Source organism: Silene latifolia, chromosome X (genome assembly GCF_048544455.1).
Source record: "Silene latifolia isolate original U9 population chromosome X, ASM4854445v1, whole genome shotgun sequence".
Classification (NCBI taxonomy): Eukaryota; Viridiplantae; Streptophyta; class Magnoliopsida; order Caryophyllales; family Caryophyllaceae; genus Silene; species Silene latifolia.
This window is the reverse complement of record NC_133537.1, coordinates 70,970,305-70,990,637: the sequence shown is the minus strand read 5'-3', so window position 1 is coordinate 70,990,637 and position 20,333 is coordinate 70,970,305. Positions and strand designations below refer to the sequence as shown.

Genomic DNA, 20,333 nt, shown 5'->3' with positions numbered 1-20,333 from the left:
AGGAGAGCCTTCTCTCCTTTTGAAACCTAATTCATTTTGACAACAAAATTAGGGTTTTGGAGATCATTTTCTCTCCGAAACCTAGATCTCACATCCGTAAAAACTCACATCAAGTTCTCTCAATATTGCAAGGCAATTAGAGAACACATTTCTAGCACAAGGGCATATTCTCAGACGTTCTTGGGTGCAACAATTAGAAGGAGGTCTACTTTGATCTCTCATTGCCGAATTGCACTAGGACCGAAGGTTAATTCTTGTGCTTTATCGTTTTTCATTGTTTTTCGTTTATGACCATATTTCACATGTTAAATTTACGTTATAGTCCTAAATTTAAAGGGTCTTATACGGATATTACCCCACAAGTGGTATCAGAGCGAGGCCACGTAAATTTTCATTGTGATTTCTCATAAAACGATTTTGAAACGATTGTTTTGTCTCGAAAACCGTGCCATGTATACACGGGTGTTTCGTTTTTTTATTGAAACCGTGACATGTTTTTACACGGTTGATTTATCTTATTTTCGATTTGTTCTTTTACATAATGTTATTTTATACGGAGATTATAGCAATATGTCAAGTTTTGTCAGATTGTAAATTTGTTTTGATGCGGTTTTGATCAAAATTGAGATGTTTTTGTTTCGTCAAAACTGTCTTTACGAGGGTTTCATGTTTTCAGAATGTTTTTGCCCTCGATCGAGCATGTTTCTACTCGATCGAGAGCCCTTCCTTGTTGTTTTTGCTCGATCGAGTAATTGCGATACTCGATCGACCTGCTTTTAAAACCCCCCGCTCGATCGAGAAGTCCTCGTACTCGATCGAGCGATTTGCTTGATAAAAGCCCTCGATCGACCTCCAGATCGTCGATCGAGTACTTTCGATTAGCATACCTCTCGATCGACTAGCGATTCACCGATCGAGCCCTTTGTTCCTCGATCGAGCACTTTTGTCCCCGGATCGAGGGATTTTTGTTCGCACTTTGAAAATTTATTCTTTTTGTTTTAAATTTTCTTTTGGCCTTAATATGTACTTTATACGGATATTGTACACTCGCTATGATTGTGAAACGGTTCACACACGTACCATTGAGTTATTTTAAAGCGTATTTAAAGTAACGGATTGTAATAGATTAAAATTAAACTGATAGAAGCAGTTTTATCACATAAATTTTAATCGTTAAAAGGTGGTTTGGATAAATTTAACATAATTACGGAATTATGTCACGAATAAATTTGTTTTAGTTGATGCATTTTATTTATCGTTAATTTTGAATGCTTTTATTACGTATTTATTTATTTTACAATCGGTTGTAACATAGTGTGGCCTTAGTAGAACGTGTTACCGTAATGATGGAACACGGTCTTGGTTGTATTTTGAGATCTCGTATCTCCGTTTTGGATTTTTCACTTGTAATTACAGTTTTTTTGTATTTAGAATGTAAATAGGTTTATATTTGTAAATTTTAATTGTAATTTTGAGAAGACCAAAGATGGAGATCGGATGCTCACTCCTGCTGCAAGGTTAAAGATGGAACATCAAGACAAGCTTTTCGGGTCCAACGGTGGATTCCAAAGTTGTATTATGTTTTTTTTTCTAGGATAGGCCACACTAGGAATTTTATTTACGTATTGCATTCTTTTATTTATTTTTCGTAACGATAATTTGCATCATATTCCGCCTAAAACCAAACCACCTAATTATTGCATGAAAACTGACACATATAGAGGTCACGAGTTAGTTTTCTTTGACATTCTCATGTCACACGATCTATGCTAAGCCATCACCTAAATTAATTCATTCACGCAGACGCTAGTTATTTGTTCACTTAAAATGAATTAAAATTAAGTTGATGGGATCTTCCTCGTACAAACAAAATTGAGAACGGTCTTTATAGGTCAAACTCCAATGAGTCCCTTCTTCGTCGGTAGGCATAATATGACCCCTTCTACGTCGGGTAAGTTGGAACCGATTGACCTATTTTATCTCAACACTATGGTCACTCGTACGATCCCGTGATCATGGTGGACTATAGATAGGATTTACGTAAATCTATCGACCAAGAGTTCTTACGGAAGAATTAGCTAAACAGTTGGCTTATCAATTTACGGAAATTGAGTCTTGGGATCACTTGTATCATTCTTGAGGAAGATCAATTATGCAAGTGCTTGAGTCTACACGTTAAAATACATTTTAAATAGACTTAAATCACCTCGATGAGTTGCTTATTTCGTTTTTGTTTTTCTTTCTTTTTCATTGTAGAACACGAATTTTTAAACTGCTATAACGAAATGGCTGGTCCAACTAACGACCCAATGCCAAGTGCCACATTGGACCGTGAGTCCTGGCTTCGGATCTTCATGAATCGGATGAATCGTCTACTCGATCAAGAATGATGGATCAAACTTCGCGGACCGGGAGGCGGCATTACGGAATGCTGCGCGCCGGCGACGGAAGCTCAAATATCTAATTGAGCCCATCCCGCCAAACCCAGGTCCCACGGCTAGAGCTAATGAGATCGCCAAGTTTAACGATTTCTGTATGGAAGCGGGTGCGATTAAAAACGTACTCATTTTTGCAATGGAACCCAATTTGCAGAAACGCTTCATAGCCCAAGGTGCAAACAAGATTTTCACCACGCTCACTAAGGAATTCTCGAAAGCACCGAGAATCGTGACCTATGAGCATAAAGTGGTGGAGCTGGGGGGGCTAGCAGGGGCGGTCGCCCCCCTTGGCGGATGAAATTTTCGAAATTTTTAGTTAAATTTTTCGAAAACTTTTCGGGAGTGCCTTATGAAATTAGTCGTTCGCCCCCCCTAAAATTTTTCGCCCCCCCTAAGTTCAAATCCTGGCTCCGCCACTGTGAGCATACCACTCGCTTCTTTGATGCGAGACTCCAGAAGGGCCAACCAGTTAGCCCACACATTCTCAGCATGATTGAGAATGTCGAGAAGCTGGAGACGCTTGATTGTAAGATCAGCGAGAACATTGTTATTGACCGCATGCTTCATTCACTCCACGATGGTTTTGCGCTCTTTAGAGCGAATTACTATATGAATGATTTGAAGAAAAGTCCCCATGAACTGCACTCTCTTCTCGTACAGACCGAGAAGGACATGAAGTTCAGTGGGAGCATGAAACAGGATGTTCTCGTTGTGTCAAACAAGGGCAAGGGTAAGGGCAAAGTTAAAGCAGACCTAGCAGTAGGTAAGGCGAAGTTTAAGAAGTCAGGTTCAGGCAAGAGTGGGCCTGGTGAGTCGAACACCTCATCAGGCGCGACAAAGAGCAAGAATGAAAACATGGAATGGACCGTTGGGGTTGAAGAGGGAGTTGGGATCGACAACGTCGCCGACCTGGACCTTGCCTTTGATGTTCTCTTCGGCACGCCCCCGAGAACCCGTGCTTGAGCCGCCGCCTGATCCAGTGCCTTCAGCTGCTTGTCCATAAGTTCGTTGGGGGCCAATCTACGATCATGCGCGTCAGCCTGAGGGTGCCGCTCAACGACGTTCCCGTCCTTATCAAGCCCTAACCTCTTCAAGGTCTCCTCAGACAGATCCTGGCCAAACCGGTCTGCAAGAAACCAGACAAGAGTTATATAAAAGAAGTAAAACAAAGCTCTAAAAACAGGAGCGTAATAGGCAAAGATGGGCCTCACACCGACCTTACTCACCCTGGTTGAGGGCCGGTATGTCTTCTTCTTCTACTTTTATTCATATGATTGAGATTAACCACGCAAGTTACGGAACTAGGATACTAGATACTGGTTGTGGTTCTCATCTGTGTAATCATGTGCAGGGGCTCCGAAACATCGAACCCCTCGTAAAGGGTGAGGTGGAACTGCGTGTCGGGAATGGAGCACGAGTGGCTGCCGTCTCGAGGGGAACATATGTGATCCAGCTTCCTAGCGGATTTGAGTTATCTTTATATAACTGCTATTATGTACCCAGTCTTTCTAAAAACATTATTTCAGTTTCTGCACTTGACAAACTTGGTTTTTCATTTGTAATAGAGAATAATTCTTGCATTTTCTCATTACACAATATGATTTATGGCAAGGCAGTCTCCATGAACGGAATTTATGTTTTAGATCAGACCACCGAAATATTACACGTAATGAATAAAAAGTTAAAGGTTGGTGACAAAGATCAAACATATCTATGGCACTGCCGTATGGGACACATTAATGAGAAACGCGTAAAACAGCTCATCAAAAATGGAGCTATCTCGGCCTTTGATTTTCAATCATTTGGCACGTGTGAATCATGTCTCATCGGTAAGATGACTCGGATTTCCTTCAAAGGTGTTGGAATGCGCGCTGCTGACCTATTAGGACTCATACATACGGATGTGTGTGGGCCTATGTCAATCACCGCACGAGAAGGCTATAGGTATTTCATCACTTTCACGGACGATTTAAGTAGATATGGCTATGTCTACTTAATGAAGCACAAAAGTGAATCCTTTGAGAAATTCAAGGAATACCGGGGTGGGTACGTAACCTCACCGGGTAGAAAGATTAAAACACTGCGTTCAGATCGTGGTGGCGAGTATCTTTCTCACGAGTTTGATCAACACCTTAAGGACTGTGGGATTGCCTTACAGTTAACTCCACCTGGAACACCTCAGTTGAATGGTGTGTCCGAACGGAGAAATCGAACTCTACTTGATATGGTTCGATCCATGATGAGTCACACGGTATTACCTGATTCATTATGGGGTTATGCTCTTCTCGTCACCGCTTTGCTCTAATACTTAACCGAAGTCCGTCTAAAGCTGTTGACAAGACTCCATATGAACTATGGAAGGGAACGGTCCCTAACTTGTCCTTTATATGGGTTTGGGGCTGCGAGGCTTATGTCAAGTGGAGACACGAGGATAAGCTCGGCCCGCGATCGGTCAAGACATACTTTATAGGTTATCCTAAAGGAACACTTGGTCATTACTTCTATTCGCCAACCGAACAACGTGTTTTTGTTGCGGCTAGTGCGACATTCTTAGAGAAGGAATTTCTCGAGAATGCAAAGAGTGATAGAACCTTCGAGCTATTGGAGGTTCCAGAACCAAATACCGAGCAACCATTGGAGGAACCAATTCCTTCAATCCCGGCTGCGGTTAATATTCCTGAGGAACCTAGGAGGTCGGGAAGAGTCTCTATTCCTCCGGACAGATACATTGGTATGGTCGAGGAACATGACATAGATGACATTCTACTCTTAATGAGTAGTGAACCCGCAACCTATAAAGGTGCCATGACTAGTTCTGACTCAAAGCTATGGCTTGAGGCCATGCAATCCGAAATGGACTCCATGTATAAGAACAACGTGTGGGATCTTGTTGACTTACCTGCCAAGGTTCGTCCCCTTCAATGCAAATGGCTTTACAAGATAAAGCATTCTGTGGAAGGTCAACAAGATATCTATAAAGCACGACTAGTTGCTAAAGGTTTCACCCAAGTGCCAGGTTTGCACTATGATGAGATCTTTGCACCCGTAGTCATGCTGCGTTCCATTCGGATTATCTTAGCGATTGCCGCTTTTCATGACTATGAAATTTGGCAAATGGACGTGAAAACCGCCTTCTTAAACGGTTTTTTGGAGGAAGAGTTGTACATGGTACAATCCGAAGGTTTCATCGATCCACAACATCCTAAGAAAGTGTGCAAGCTTAAGCGTTCCATTTATGGACTTAAGCAAGCATCTCGGAGTTGGAATCATCGCTTCGACCAAGTGATAAAAAAAAATGGATTCATTCGATCGGTCGAGGAACCATGTCTGTATATCAAGTCGAGTGGGAGCAAGATTGTCTTTCTAATATTGTATGTTGACGACATACTCCTGATTGGGAATGTCATACCTCTCTTAACTTCGGTGAAAGTATGGTTGAAAAACCATTTCCAGATGAAAGATCTGGGTGAGGCACAAAGAATTTTGGGCATCCGTATCTATCGAGATAGATCACGTCGGATGTTATCTCTCGGCCAGAGTCTTACATAGACAAGATCCTAGAGAGATTCAGCATGACTAACTCCAAAAGGAGTTTCTTCCTATGGCTCCGGGGTGCATTTGAGCAAGTCTCGGCACCGAGACACCGGAAGAGAAAGAGCGCATGACACGGATTCCTTATGCCTCGGCTATAGGATCAATCATGTATGCCATGATATGCACACGTCCGGACGTGGCATATGCATTGAGTATGACAAGTCGATTCCAACAAAGATCCAGGTGAATCACATTGGCTGGTCATCAAGAACATTATTAAGTACCTACGGAGGACTAAAGATTGGGCATTGACTTATGGAGGCCCTCAAAAGCTATGCGCAACCGGTTCTGCAGATGCTAGCTTCCAAACGGATCGAGATGACTCGAAATCTCGGTCCGGATTCGTTTTTACTCTTAATGGCGCTGCAGATCACCGGAAGAGTTCCAAACAAACTGTTATTGCAGATTCTACGACCGAGTCCGAGTACTATGCCGCGTCTGAAGCTACAAAGGAAGCGATATGGATGCGTCAATTCTTACATGGACTATCCGTAGTGCCTAGTTCGAATGACCCGATCACCATCTATTGCGACAATAGTGGTGCCATCTTCCAAGCTAAGGAGCCAAAGTCTAGCAACAAGTCTAGACATGTACAACGGAAAGCTCATCTAATCCGAGATTACGTGGAGCAAAAGGAAGTAGTGATAGAAAAGATTGCTACAGATGATAACATAGACGATCCTCTCACTAAACCATTACGACAAGATAAGCATGAAGGGCACGTTAATTCCATGGGAATTAAACGTGTTCCTAAGTTGTAGTACTCTTTTATGGATTAGATTCATTCCCTTATGTACTCTATACGACATCATCGTTTTGATATTTATATATTTTGTTTTTCATGTGGAATTTGTACGACAATTTTGAACACCACAAAGTGAACTGAACAAACATTATATTTTTGGTCCTTAATTGCCCATAAGAGCTGATAACTCTGGCAATTATTTTGTGACGTTGGTTGATGGTGGGTTCAACAAGCCATAAGTCAAACGGTTTCGACCAATCACGAGAGGCGAGTTATACGGATATCTCGTAGGACACAATTGTGACATCGACGTGGAGTCCTAAATGTTTTATAACATTCGGTGCCAGGTCGTGGATAGGACCTCCATGGTGATCCTAAGAGTCGATTCTTTTGACTATCGACTGTCTCTTGAGACTAAGGCAGATTTTGGGTGACTTTGGTTTCTTTCTCACGGTCATCCGTAACAGGGGGCCAAGTAGATTTTTTCTGGGTCATTTCATGCCGTGCTTAGATCGGAAGGAGTCGAGTTGAAGGAAATATTCAGCCTTTATCGTACTCGATATTTCTCGGGGCCACTCGAGGAGTCAGAATCGAAATGCATGGCCATGCTCGGATACGGATTCGTTTTATCAGTTAAGTTACTCTCTAGTCGGGGAAACCACTCATGATACAGATCGATTGTAAAATACGACCTTTGTGGATCCGGATCTGCAAATTGTTTTACATTGAGTGGGAGAAATTTTAAATGAATATGAGAATCGGTTATCGCACATACACTTGTACGGATAAGTGGGAGTTTGTTGGAGCTGTGTCCTCCAGTTAGTGCGGATAACGTCATTGCACATACACTTGTACGGACAAGTGGGAGCTTGTTGGGGCTGGTGTCCTTAACAGTTAGTGCAAGGACTTATAAATCTCTAAAAGGATCAAAGGGCATACTTTTGGTATTATTATCAGTTGATCCACGTTTATCAATAACGGTTGGCTTGCTAGATAAGTTTGACGTTATTGTCATACAGATGGCGGTGATCAACTGGTCCCTAAAAGTCACACCTATAGGATACGTTTGAGAGATGTGACAGTATGAAAATACAGTCATGTTGATGCCAATTTTGACTAACCAGTTAGTCCGAGTTATTGACTAGTAATTAGTCAAACGTGATGTTGAGATATTTTATTTAATACGGATTAAATAAAATGGGCTAAGGCGAATTAAGCAGTTAATTCGTAAATTGAATGTAAATGATTTATATTCGATTAATGTATATTGAATAAATTAATTATACAATATCGTCTTTGTCGGACATGTATTATTACTTCAACTAACCCGTGTTATTAGTTGACATTTTAATAGCCGATAACCGATGACGATTTATAATAAAAACCGCGTCATATACATTTTAGCGAGACGAGTCGGATCACGAGTTAAATGAGGAGAAAGTGGAAAGCCCACTCCCTCCTCTAGTGACCCGCGGACCGAGGCAACAAAAGGAGAGCCTTCTCTCCTTTTGAAACCTAATTCATTTTGACAACAAAATTAGGGTTTTGGAGATCATTTTCTCTCTGAAACCTAGATCTCACATCTGGTAAAAACTCACATCAAGTTCTCTCAATATTGCAAGGCAATTAGAGAACACATTTCTAGCACAAGGGCATATTCTCAGACGTTCTTGGGTGCAACAATTAGGAGGAGGTCTACTTTGATCTCTCATTGCCGAATTGCACTAGGACCGAAGGTTAATTCTTGTGCTTTATCGTTTTTCATTGTTTTTCGTTTATGACCATATTTCACATGTTAAATTTACGTTATAGTCCTAAATTTAAAGGATCTTATACGGATATTACCCCACAGTCGGATGGTTGTCTTATTACACATGAAATTATGCACTATCTGAATAAGACCAAGAAAGGCACTGTTTCTTATGCTGCTCTGAAACTTGACATGCACAAAGCGTTTGACCGCGTTTCCTGGCCTTTCCTCATTGTTGTTTTGAAGAAATTTGGTTTCCCTATCTTTTGGCAGAATATTATCTGGGAATGCATATCCACGGTTACTTACAATATCCTGATTAATGGCGAACCATCTGCTACCTTTCGACCTTCTTGCGGCCTGAGGCAGGGTGATCCGCTTTCCCCTTATTTGTTTATTTTGTGTATGGAGATTTTGTCCAGCCAACTGCGCGCCGCTGCCAAGGCTGGATCTATACATGGTATCAAGATTTCGCGATATGCTCCTCATATCACTCACCTTTTCTATGTCGACGATGTCTTTATTTGCTGTAAAGCTACTCCTGGTTCTTTTGAGGTTCTCCGGGATTTGTTTCGTTTCTTCGAACTTGCCTCTGGCCAGATGATAAATCTTGATAAATCATTTATTAAATTCAGTCCAAATGCACCGCCTGATTTCAAATCACATATGGCTTCTATACTCAAGATAAAGACTTCTACTTGTTTTGGGAATTATTTAGGTGTCCCTGTCGATCTTCCCTCAAAGAAGTCTGTTGTGTTTCAGCCTCTTGTGGACAAGATGACAACTCGTATTATTGCCTGGTCTTCTCTTCATCTCAGTCAGCCTTGTAAACTGCTCATCATCAACTCCATTCTTCTGGGTTCAATCTGATATTTGATGACTTCTATCCCTTTTCCAATTGGGATTTGTATGAACATTGACTCTTTGATTGCAGCCTTTTGGTGGCGTAAAGATATTCGCCATCGTTCTATTCACTGGCTTTCTAGAGACTCTTTACAGCTTCCTCGGGAGAATGGTGGACTTGATGTCAAGTCTGTCTCACTGTTGAGTCAAGCTTCTCTTATGAAGAATTTTTGGCGTATTCATCATCAACCCTCTGGTTTATTGGCAAAGTTTATGATCCCCAAGTACAAGAAGGATTTACCAATTCCCGCTTTGAGATCTAAAGTCTTTCATCCTTCGTTTTTATGGGCTGGCTTATGTCGTGCAGCTTCTGCTTTTTCTCCTGCTTTGTCTTGGAAACTGGGCAATGGTGTCTCAGTTGATTTGCTCAGAAGTCGCTGGATTAATGGGAACATTCCTTCTGTTCGCCCATCTTTTTCTGCTGCCTCTCCAGTGCTCTCTACTTTGCTCACTTCGTCAGGTAATTGGAATCATAGTGCAGTTTTTCACGTTTTTGAGTCTCCATGTGCCAAGATTATTATTTCTATGGAACCGCCTCATATTGATATCGACGATTTCCTCTACTGGAAATTCACTAAGGATGGAGTTTACACAGTTCGATCAGGTAATTCATTTTTACTGTCACGTCAATCCTTTTCCTACTCACCCTCGTTTTATTCGCTTTTTCCTTGGAAAGTTCTTTGGGGTATTCAGTGCTCTCCCAAGTTACCTCTGCTTGTTTGGCGCATTGTACATAATATCCTTCCCTCTTTAGATAATCTTTCTCTGCGTGGTATTCAGGTTAGTATTTCTTGTGTTTTTTGTCACTCTTTTACTGAGTCTTTAGATCATTTATTCCGCTCTTGTACTGTTGCTCGACATGTTGCTTTCTTCAGCTCTTGGTCTTAATTTTGTGGCTAACCTAGCAGTTTCCTTGCAGCGATGGCTTGCAGATCATATTGTGTATTTTCACAGGCTCAAGGATAATTCCGATTGTTGTCTTCTTCACTTTCTTTGTGTTATTAAGGCCATTTGGATGGTCCGTAACTCCGTCGTCTTTGAGGACTGCAATGTTAACCCAGTTCAGATTTTATATTTGTCAGACTACCTTCTTGCCACTCACCCTCACCGCACACTTTTGCCACTTCGATTCTGAGTCGGCGTTTTACTTCATCCGATATATGACCATGTTCTGCCTGTCTCTGATGTTTCTTATTCTATTATGGTTCACAGGTCAACTCCTAGGGATCAGTTCATCATTTCTACATCAGATTCTCTCACGGCCGCTCCTTTTGTGCATTTCTAGGGCTGTCAATGATATGAGCCGGCTCGTTGAGCCCTCGGAATCGGCTCGGTCAAAGCTCGGCTCGTGCTCGGTCAAAACGAGCTCGAGCTCGAGCCGAGCTTGGCTAAATACGAGCCGAGCCCGAGCTCAGCAAGGCTCGGCTCGGAAGCTCGTTTGGGCTCGTTTATAAATTTTTTTGTATAATCTTTATATTGTAGTATTATTTTTATTTCAAATTATATGTTATTTAGACATTTTTATAAGTATATCATGATATAATATTTTTTACTATTTTATAATTTAGTTATTTTTCAAAAATATTTATATTTAGTTAGATTTAAAAAGTGAGAAAGGGAAAATATATAATGACAAAACGAGCTCGATTCGAACTCGAGCCGAGCTCGAGCTTTTCCCGAGCCGAGCTCGAGCTTCAATTTTTTAGGCTCGACGAGTTTCGAGCCGAGCCCGAGCTCGAGCTAAAAAATTCGAGCCGAGCCCGAACCCACCCGAGCTCGAGCTCAGCTCGGCTCGTTTACACCCCTATGCATTTCGTTCGTGCATCCTCTTTCTTTGCGGCAACAACGAAAGGGCTTCTTCTCACCATGTACAGAGCTCAATCTGCTTCATTACCTTCCGTTTCCTTCCGGGTTACGTCTAAAAAATTATCAGCTGTTCTGGCTTCCTCAAAGCCAGTCCCAATAGAATTGCGTCACTCCTTGTCCGCAATTCAAAATTTCCTTCGTTTGTTTGTTCACTGGTCAGTTCGCCTTGCTACGGGCTGATATGTTTTCTTATGTATTAACACTTCTATTTGTTTCTTTGCTTTAATATATAAAGTTCATTAATGTCAAAAAAAAAAAAAAAATATTATGAAGGAATAAAAAATGGACATAATTTTGCAATTAAGATCCTCTCCATTTCTTTCTCTCCATTTCCTCTCACAAACCATTTAATAATATTTTCCCCTCTACACCCTATTAAACCTTTATTTTCTTGCATAAATCGTGAACCGTTTGATATTAACAAGATGCAATCCGGTCCGTTGATAGGAAATGGCCTCTCCATTTCTTTTTAGGAAATGGAGAGGATCTTGACTCATAATTTTGGTAGTTAAGTGCAGTGAATAGGCCACCCTCATCCGTCCTCCGTAACGTTACCGTTACTGAGCCCCAACAAATGATAGTATTAAATTCCACCATGTTCCACCTGACCTCATTTGTCCTTCATTACTCTCTCTCCATCCTCCCCACTTCCCAAACACACTCTCACACTCACTCCCAACGATGTCACCCTTCTTCATCCTCCCCCTACTCATCTCCATCTCCATCTCCATCTCCATCTCCCTCCCCCTCCCCACATACAACCACACCACCCCACAATCCCTCTGCACCCACCCAACCATCACCTGCAACACCCACTCCCAAATCACCAAACTCCTCCTTCAAAACCTCTCCTTAACCGGCCCCTTCCCCCTCACCCTCCTCAACACCCTCCCACTCTCCTCCCTCCGCGTACTCTCCCTTTCTCACAACTCCTTCTCCGGCCCCCTCCCTTCCTCCCTCCCTCTCCCTCTCCCCTCCCTCAAACTCCTCTTCCTCTCCCATAACCGCTTCTCCGGTCCCATTCCCGCTTCCCTCTCCTCTCTCCCGCTTCTCCTTCGCCTCGACCTCTCTCACAACTCTCTCTCCGGTCCCCTCCCCGTTGACCAACTTAACCGTATCACCCACCTACTCACCCTACGTCTCGAGGGTAACAACCTTACTGGTAACATCGCCGGCCTCCAACTCCCTGACCTGCAGGAACTCAATATCAGTGCTAATAGCTTTACTGGACAAATTCCAAGGGTTTTTGCTGGTTTTCCTGCCACGTCGTTTTATGGTAATGCTGCTCTCTGTGGTCCCCCTCTTGCTCCCTGCAAACAGACAGAAACTGACCCGACCAAACCCGGAAACCTAAACCCCGGCCCGAATCAAAACCAAAACCCGACTGTGACGATATCGTCTACTCCGAGCGCGTTACCCGGGAAGCTATACCCGAAGAAACCCGGGAATGGTAATGGGCGTGGAAAGATGAGTTTGTGGGCGATAATAGCGATTATTGTCGGTGATGTATTGCTATTGGCTTTGATTTCCGCATTGTTGTATTGTTATTTCTGGAGGAAGAAGAAGGGTGGAAGCGTCATTTCAGGTGGGGAGAAGATTGTCTATTCCTCCAGTCCCTACAGAGGTAGTGGTGGTGGTATTCATGGTGGCGGTGTTGGAACTGGGGGTGGGAGGATGGTTTTCTCGGAAGGAGTGAGGAGGTTTGAACTGGAGGATTTATTGAGGGCGTCGGCTGAGATGTTGGGGAAAGGGGTATTTGGGACTGCGTATAAGGCTGTGTTGGATGACGGGACGGTTGTCGCGGTTAAGAGGTTGAAGGAAGCCAATGTGGGTGGTAGCGGTGGTGGGAAGAAGGAGTTTGAGCAGTTGATGGAGGTTTTAGGGAAATTAAGGCATCCTAATTTGGTGACTCTTAAAGCGTATTATTTTGCAAGGGATGAGAAATTGTTGGTGTTTGATTACTTGCCTAATGGTAGCTTATTCTGGCTTCTTCATGGTAATCATCATATTCTATTGTTCCTCTATTTTTCCTTTCTCGTTTATCTTTATTGCATTTCGGAAAACAACCTCCTCTTTGTGTTGCGTACATCCTCCGAGTATCCGATCCTGCCAATTTGCGGAAGCCATTGAGGCAGGCACTGGGATAATTTTGTTATTACTGCTCTCTGTCTTATTGCACAAAATTTCTGCAAAATGGATTATGCAATGTACCATGATAAGTTGGTAAATTCTCTAATCCATAGTCATTTGTTAGCTAAACATGAAAAGAGTGGTAGTATACTATAGTCTATAGTAGTAGTGCAGAGGTTGAAAAAGAAATTAGTGAATAATTTATTGAACTAGTAGTATTAACATCAGCATTAATAAACTAATTAAAGCTTCTTGAGAGTAGGAATATGGAAGGTGTAATGAATATTTCCAGGCTTAAAAGATGGAATGTGGAAGTTAACCGCTGAGGCTTAATGAGATACTGAAAGGTTATTTATGAGGAAGCTTAGGTAATAGCGTTATGCCAGAGTTTGCATGTGATGTGGGGTTAATGTTCATCAGATGTTTCTTTCTTATACAGTAAACATTTGGCGGTGTAGGTATGAGGGAATGAGGGATGGGTTACATACTCAAATGTAGTGCTGTGAGGCGTGAGCATAGTATTAAATCTTGGTTTCGATAACTTCCCAAATCTCTACTTTGTGTCACGGCCAATATTTTAAACCTTCCGTGTAAGTGTGATGATCATACACTCATGAAACGCTAAATATCTAATCCTAAAAACCACGCGTAGCATTGACTCATAAATGTGTGACAATGGCCTGTAGCGATAGACACAAGGTGTGAAGTTAGACATGCACAGGCATTGCATGAACAAAAGACGCACTGCTTTTGTTGAACGAGAACTATTGTATTAACACTAGACGCACGGCTTTTGTTGAACGAGAACTATTGTATTAAGCCTTTAATTAATTTACTAAACTGTAACAGTGGATTATAAGCAGCTATTAACATCATTGCTCGTTTTGGGGAAAGGAGAGAAAGCGATATGAGAAAGATATCAGTATCTATCATCTATGTACTGTAATATGTATATGAGGAGGCCTGGTCCATGATAGAAGTGTTAACGTTCACTTTAACTTTTTTGTTTCTTTTCATGACTTATATTGGAATTTTATATGAAAAGAGACCCCCACCCTCACCCTACAAATTCTGCTTATGTCCAACCAATTATGTGACCCACTTATTAATATAGTACTCCGTATTACAATCCACAAACCTACCTGCTCATTTTCCAGCCTTCAGTCAATGTAATAAGCCTTTGTCTTGACCTGCTCTTCTTACATTTGTTTGTACTCCCTCTTTTTGTCTTTGTTTTCTCTTTTGGAATTTTTGGTTGTGCTTTTGTCATTTTTATGCTTAATCAAGGAGATATATTATGATAATAAAAAAAAGTTGTGAAACGCTTTTTAAAGTTATTAACTATGATTAAATTTTTAAAAATGAATTAGGCTAATTCTATGTTGCTCAGACTCTTTTAGAAGTATCCGAGACGGGTGTGTGTCAAGTGTTGGACTCGGGCCATTTTTATGGAAAATATGCATACTTTGACTTAAAATGAGGTGTCAAAGTGTCATACCCTTGTCCAAGTGTCGAGTGTCGGACACGGGTACGGGTACGTGGGGAAATCAGAAGAGTTGGAGTAACATAGGGCTAATTGCCTATGAAACACTACAACAACAACAACAACATTACCCCAGTGCCTCAATGGCTCCCGCAAATTGCGGGGTAAGGGGGGGTCGGATGTACGCAGCCTTACCCTTGTGTTAGCAACACAAAGAGGCTGTTTCCGAATGACCCAAGATGAAAATTGCGCCGAAAACTACATCGAAGGACCGCTGCTTCACAAAGGAAAGAAGCGCAGCCACTTTAGTGAGCCATTTTGATTTATTCCATTATAATCCATAACCAAAGAGTAATGAATCTTTGGCTCCATTGGAAATATGGAAAATAATTGCCTATGAAACACTAAGGGGACAAAAATTACACGGGTATTTGGATAAACTTTCATTTACGTCTCTACGATTATTTACCTGAATTGTTTGCTCATGAGGTCATAGATGGATTGTTTAGAATAACAAGTCTACATAACGGTGCTTGCTTGTACCTTTCCTGGTAGTTTATGCCATTAGGTCATCACTACAATTATTATTGTGTAGTAAATCAGGATACAGTCTAGTAATTTTGAAAGTTATTAGCAGTGTGGACGGACAAATTTTTATCGTTTATTGTGTCATTCTGAATATATTTTATCCAATTTTTGAGCTATAAAATGAAATGGTCTAGAGCTCTAGATCTAGTGGTCTTCACAATTCACTAGTTAGATCAAAAATAGATTGTAAATGAAAGTGGATTGAAAGACTTGCTCTAAGGACCATATATTTGTCTGTTGCAGGGAATAGAGGACCTGGACGTACCCCTTTGGAGTGGACAGTAAGGTTGAAGATAGCAGCAGGAGCAGCTAGAGGAGTGGCATTTATCCATAACTCTTGTAGGGAACTCAAGCTTATCCATGGCAATATCAAATCAACAAACATCCTCATTGATAAAGCCGGCGATGCATGTGTCTCTGACTTTGGCCTCTCCAGCTTTTCCCCGTTGTCGGCTAACAACTGCAAATCCAATGGGTACCGTGCTCCTGAATCTCGGGATGGTCGTAGACTCACACAAAAAGCCGATGTCTACTCATTTGGAGTCTTTTTGCTTGAGTTGCTAACAGGCAAGTGAACAAATCCCACGTGTAATCCTTGTACATGTGCTTCATAACTACCTAGTGCAGAATTTGGTTAAGAGACAATTGACCTCAGCTTTCTGAAAATCACAAAGATTGGCTATTCTGTCCATTAATAATTATCACATACCCCTTCTAAAAGGCAGAGAATACACGTCTAAGACTCTAAGTACTGCTGTCTATTTACGTGTAGGTTTTACATAATAAACCTTCTTGCCATAGTTTATTTTTCATGAGAGCAAAATCTAACAATGTATGATAACCGGAATGTCAGGAGCACCATAGCTGTACCTATAGCTTCTAAAATCCGTATCTTAGGGCACTAAGCCTTACTCTCCCTTCCCATCCCATTTCCTTGCTTAAGAGACAATTACAGTGGACTCAAAAGGCACATCTTGACTAAATAGAAGGTTGATTAATCCCTCCATATAATAGTTTCTTTCTATTTTTCAAAATAATAGGGGGTAATTCTGAAAAATGTATACTATCAATTGGAATGGTGGGGAGTAGGGCTATTTAAATAATGTCTTGGATACATGCATATTAGTTATTACTAGTACTTTCAGAACAAAAGAGACTGCTTATTTCAGGGGGAGTATTTGATTGTATCGGAAAATATAAATGATTTGGTGCAAGTTGGTCACATTTCAGGTGCTTTGTAATCCTCACAAGTTCATGGTCTTATCCTCCATATTCTTACAGGGAAATATCCATCAGTTGTGGAAGGAAGTGGGCCTTACGGCACAGTTGGAGTTGGCGGAGTGGTGGATCTTCCAAAGTGGGTCCAGTCAGTGGTAAGAGAAGAGTGGACAGCCGAGGTGTTTGATCTCGAGTTGATGAGGTACAAGGACATTGAGGAAGAGATGGTGGGTTTGTTACAAATTGCCATGGCTTGTACGTCCATGTCTTCTGATCAACGGCCTAGGATGAGCCAAGTTGTCCAGATGATTGAGGAGATTCGTGGTGTAGAAGCATCACCTGCACATGATAACTTTGACTCCGACTCACCGTGCGTCTCTGATGATACTGGAGGTGTTAGCCAATGATGATCAATAACAGATGCTAGCAGTGTGAGTAATGTACATGAACTGCTGGTATGTCGTTGTATGTTCTTTTGATCCTTGAACAAACTAATGTACGATTGTAGATTATTTATCTTGATATTTAAGCTTGGAATTTGGATGCCTCTAAATTTTGCTTCTTCCGATCATATGGGCTCCAAATGACCAGGTCGTTTGACTCGTTTCCCTTCCTTCTCTTTAGCATTTTTTGTTTGAAACAGTTGAAATAGTACCCTCTCCCTGTCTCTCTACTCTTTTTCCTATGCAAAAATTCCTGAAAATTAGACCTTTTGTGTCACTTGCACACGATACTACTTAGCATTACCAGAATCCGACCCGAATTTACCAGAGAAAGCCCTATCATGTTAGAATAACTCCCTTCGTCTCCATCATTTATTCACCTTTGATTAAAGTATCCCTTATAAAAAATAAAAATGTATAAAGGATTAGGACCAATAGAGTAGTTTTGAGCTCGTGTATTCTTGACATATAAAAATGAATACAGCAATTGGGAGTAATATTTCCCAGGGCTTAGTTTTTCCAGTCCGTCTCATTATAGACGGATAGTGGCCCTCTCACAAAATTAAAGTGGGAGGGCAAGTGGGGGTATCCATTTCCAACCCACTTGTACTAGCCACTTTTATTTGTGAGAGGGACATTATCCGTCTATAGCGTCTATAATGAGAATTTGTGTAGTTTTTGATAAAAGAATGTTATCATCAATTCGAGTCGCTAATGTACTACGATGTACAAGGATCAATGGAGCCTTTTCTAGAGCTGTGTGTCTATGTACTAGGCAGTATTAAATACATGTACACTCATATCTAAAACCTTACTTTTGCCATCATCAAAAACTCAGAACTTGAGGTGCCAATGTCAGTAACTTGTCCAACGTATTAGGCGCAAACTTCCTTGCGAACAGGTAACATATATTGCTGGTCATGCCATTATAGACGCACGTCTGGTTACTCCTTAGCTTCTCTAATAGTTCAGCTGTTATGTTTACATTCATGTACATAGCTGGGTGTGCCCCACCCGCAGACCAATCTGCCCACGTCAAGCTGCGGTTTGAGTTTCTCGCTCTGTAATGAATGTCAACCCAAGTGGGTAAGTAGTGCTCATCCGCACAGCAAGGATACCATGAAGATTCACATACTCCCTTGAACAAATTGAAGTAACTTTGATCAGAGATCACCTTGACGGCCAATTCTCGATCCATCTCAAACCATTGGGACCCTTTTCGCCATTGTCGGAGGGTGACATTTGGATAAAGTCCTCTTTTGTACCGACCTCTTCCTACATGACCTACTAAATCATATGCATCGACATAGGTTTTGGTCGAGTTCATAAGGTAGGAATAGATGGCAGTGAAGTTGAAGAGAGGAATGCAGGATTCGGAGAGGAGGACGAAACGTTGGTTGGAGATATCAAGGAGTGCATTTGCTGTTAGGCGTAATTCTGCTTCAACCATGCTGAACTTTGCCCATTCAACTTCCTACATACATATGTGTGAGGACGAGTAATTAAATAGAGTTTAGAAAACATTATATGCATAGTTTCTCTGAATTAAAATTTTCTAGTATGAAGATATTTATCCTGTTTATTTTGGGATTGAAGTTGGGTTAAACACAAGCAGTGCAGTAGTTACGTACCTTACTTGGAATTGTGCGGCCACGAAAAACCCCCGTCTCGAGCTCACGAAAATAGTTGTAAGCAGAAGCATCAGAATGAACATAGATGGAGTAGAACCCTTGATGCCCTTTAAAAAACTCTTCCCAAAGGGGTGCCAATGGAAGTGAACCCTTGATCAAGAACAAGAATGCGATTTTGGGTACCGTCTTAGGTACTGTTTTCTCCGTTTCTGGAATCATTGATGCCGCCCTTCTCATCAATTCTTCATCACTCATTATCCCTTGCATTTCATCTGATTGAATCAAATAATCACTTGACCTTATATTATTGGCTAGAACCGGTAATCTTCCATTCGAAATAATGGATGGTTTGGTGAGAGCATGTAGTTGTTTTGGTGGTGTTAAAGTAAGATTGAATGAGGAGAATCTATGAACACCAAAAGCAAGAACAATTGCTAAAGTCATTAAGGTGGTGGCTAATAGAAGGTAATAGGAAAATAGTTTAAGGGAATTCAAATGAGCATACATGACCTTCATTTTCAATCGGTCGAGTGTAGTATACAACATTTTAAAATCGAATGAGGGATTCGAAGCTGGTCTTATGTAATATATACCTGATGCTTAACAATATTGGGTTGAAGATTTCGGAAAGTCAATGATATTAATTAATATCCTTACTTTGTGAACTCCATAATTTGGGTTGTATCCGGAAGATCAACAAATAGTTGAGGATGAAAGAGTTGAACCTGAAAGGTGGTTGTTTACTTTGATGTTTCGCTTCAATTGTCAACTTATATAATTCAAATAATATGGTCGACGGAGACTAGGAAAACCAGAAGACGCTTCTTTGGAAGACAATCATAGTTGAACACGTTGAACAATCAAATATTGGTAACAAATCAGAAATAACTATATAGATAGAAACATATGTTGTAATCTGATACTAGTCATACTACTATATTAAGACTATTCAATTAATGTGTACGCTGTTTCAGACAAAATCGTGATTCTCTTGAATACGCCAACTACGCTACATAAAGTATGTGTGCTCATGATTGACAAATGACATAGGTTCACATGTGCGTACAACTGCCTTTTTTTTTTTTTTTCTTTCTATGATTACACCTCATCCTATAAAATACTTGATTGTACACTTATTCGAATATAGCCTAAGTTTTGTGTTTGAATGCTTGCAAGTATAATGCAAAGAATATGGGAAACAAGATCTTTCCTATCCAATATGTGCAAGAAACTAATCTAGAAGAATTACGTTTCCTAAATACAATATACGATTACCTAAATACAAGATACTAAGATTATTTACAAGATATAGAATCATGGGAGGCGTGCAAACCCCTAAGTTCACCTTGACTTTCCATTACATTTTCGTTCTCCCTTTTTGTTCTTCATCTTCCCTTTTTTTATTCGCATTTTGAGGCGTGCGTTCACCCATGGACGGTTCGAAAGGATGATTCATGTCAGCCGACCCCAAATCATTTTGGGATTAAGGCTCTGATGTTGTTGTTGTATATAGAATCATGGGAGGAAGTATCCTTTACACGCTC

The 20,333-nt window shown here is 41.0% G+C and overlaps 3 protein-coding genes across 3 annotated transcripts; 2 read left to right on the top strand and 1 right to left on the bottom strand.

The window, feature by feature from the left end:
- Nucleotides 1–8,659: 8,659 nt before the first annotated feature.
- Nucleotides 8,660–10,715, top strand: LOC141617596 (uncharacterized). The gene is made up of 4 exons (XM_074434777.1): nt 8,660–9,353; nt 9,462–10,210; nt 10,257–10,507; nt 10,643–10,715. The coding sequence occupies exons 1-4, from the start codon at nt 8,660–8,662 to the stop codon at nt 10,713–10,715; spliced, it is 1,767 nt and encodes a 588-aa protein (XP_074290878.1).
- Nucleotides 10,716–11,898: 1,183 nt separating this feature from the next.
- Nucleotides 11,899–17,274, top strand: LOC141623402 (putative leucine-rich repeat receptor-like protein kinase At1g68400). Its single transcript, XM_074439518.1, has 3 exons — nt 11,899–13,292; nt 15,741–16,064; nt 16,779–17,274. Exons 1-3 carry the CDS (start codon nt 11,978–11,980, stop codon nt 17,120–17,122), a joined length of 1,983 nt encoding a protein of 660 aa, XP_074295619.1. The 5' UTR covers nt 11,899–11,977; the 3' UTR covers nt 17,123–17,274.
- A 559-nt stretch (nt 17,275–17,833) lies between these two features.
- On the bottom strand, nt 17,834–19,637 carry LOC141623403 (glycosyltransferase BC10-like). Its single transcript, XM_074439519.1, has 2 exons — nt 18,790–19,637; nt 17,834–18,632 (listed from the first exon to the last, which is right to left on the bottom strand). Exons 1-2 carry the CDS (start codon nt 19,333–19,335, stop codon nt 17,985–17,987), a joined length of 1,194 nt encoding a protein of 397 aa, XP_074295620.1. The 5' UTR covers nt 19,336–19,637; the 3' UTR covers nt 17,834–17,984.
- Between the last annotated feature and the right edge of the window lie 696 nt (nt 19,638–20,333).

Excerpts from the sequence above, each read along its gene's own strand:
- LOC141617596 (XM_074434777.1), top strand. The coding sequence starts at position 8,660 with ATGCACTATCTGAATAAGACCAAGAAAGGCACTGTTTCTTATGCTGCT. Across the intron at positions 9,354-9,461 it reads TCTTCATCTCAGTCAGCCTT|CCTTTTGGTGGCGTAAAGAT; the intron begins GTAAACTGCTCA and ends CTTTGATTGCAG. Across the intron at positions 10,508-10,642 it reads CCAGTTCAGATTTTATATTT|GTCAACTCCTAGGGATCAGT; the intron begins GTCAGACTACCT and ends TATGGTTCACAG.
- LOC141623402 (XM_074439518.1), top strand. The coding sequence starts at position 11,978 with ATGTCACCCTTCTTCATCCTCCCCCTACTCATCTCCATCTCCATCTCC. Across the intron at positions 13,293-15,740 it reads CTTATTCTGGCTTCTTCATG|GGAATAGAGGACCTGGACGT; the intron begins GTAATCATCATA and ends TGTCTGTTGCAG. Across the intron at positions 16,065-16,778 it reads TTTGCTTGAGTTGCTAACAG|GGAAATATCCATCAGTTGTG; the intron begins GCAAGTGAACAA and ends ATATTCTTACAG.
- LOC141623403 (XM_074439519.1), bottom strand. The coding sequence starts at position 19,335 with ATGTTGTATACTACACTCGACCGATTGAAAATGAAGGTCATGTATGCT. Across the intron at positions 18,633-18,789 it reads GCCGCACAATTCCAAGTAAG|GAAGTTGAATGGGCAAAGTT; the intron begins GTACGTAACTAC and ends ATATGTATGTAG.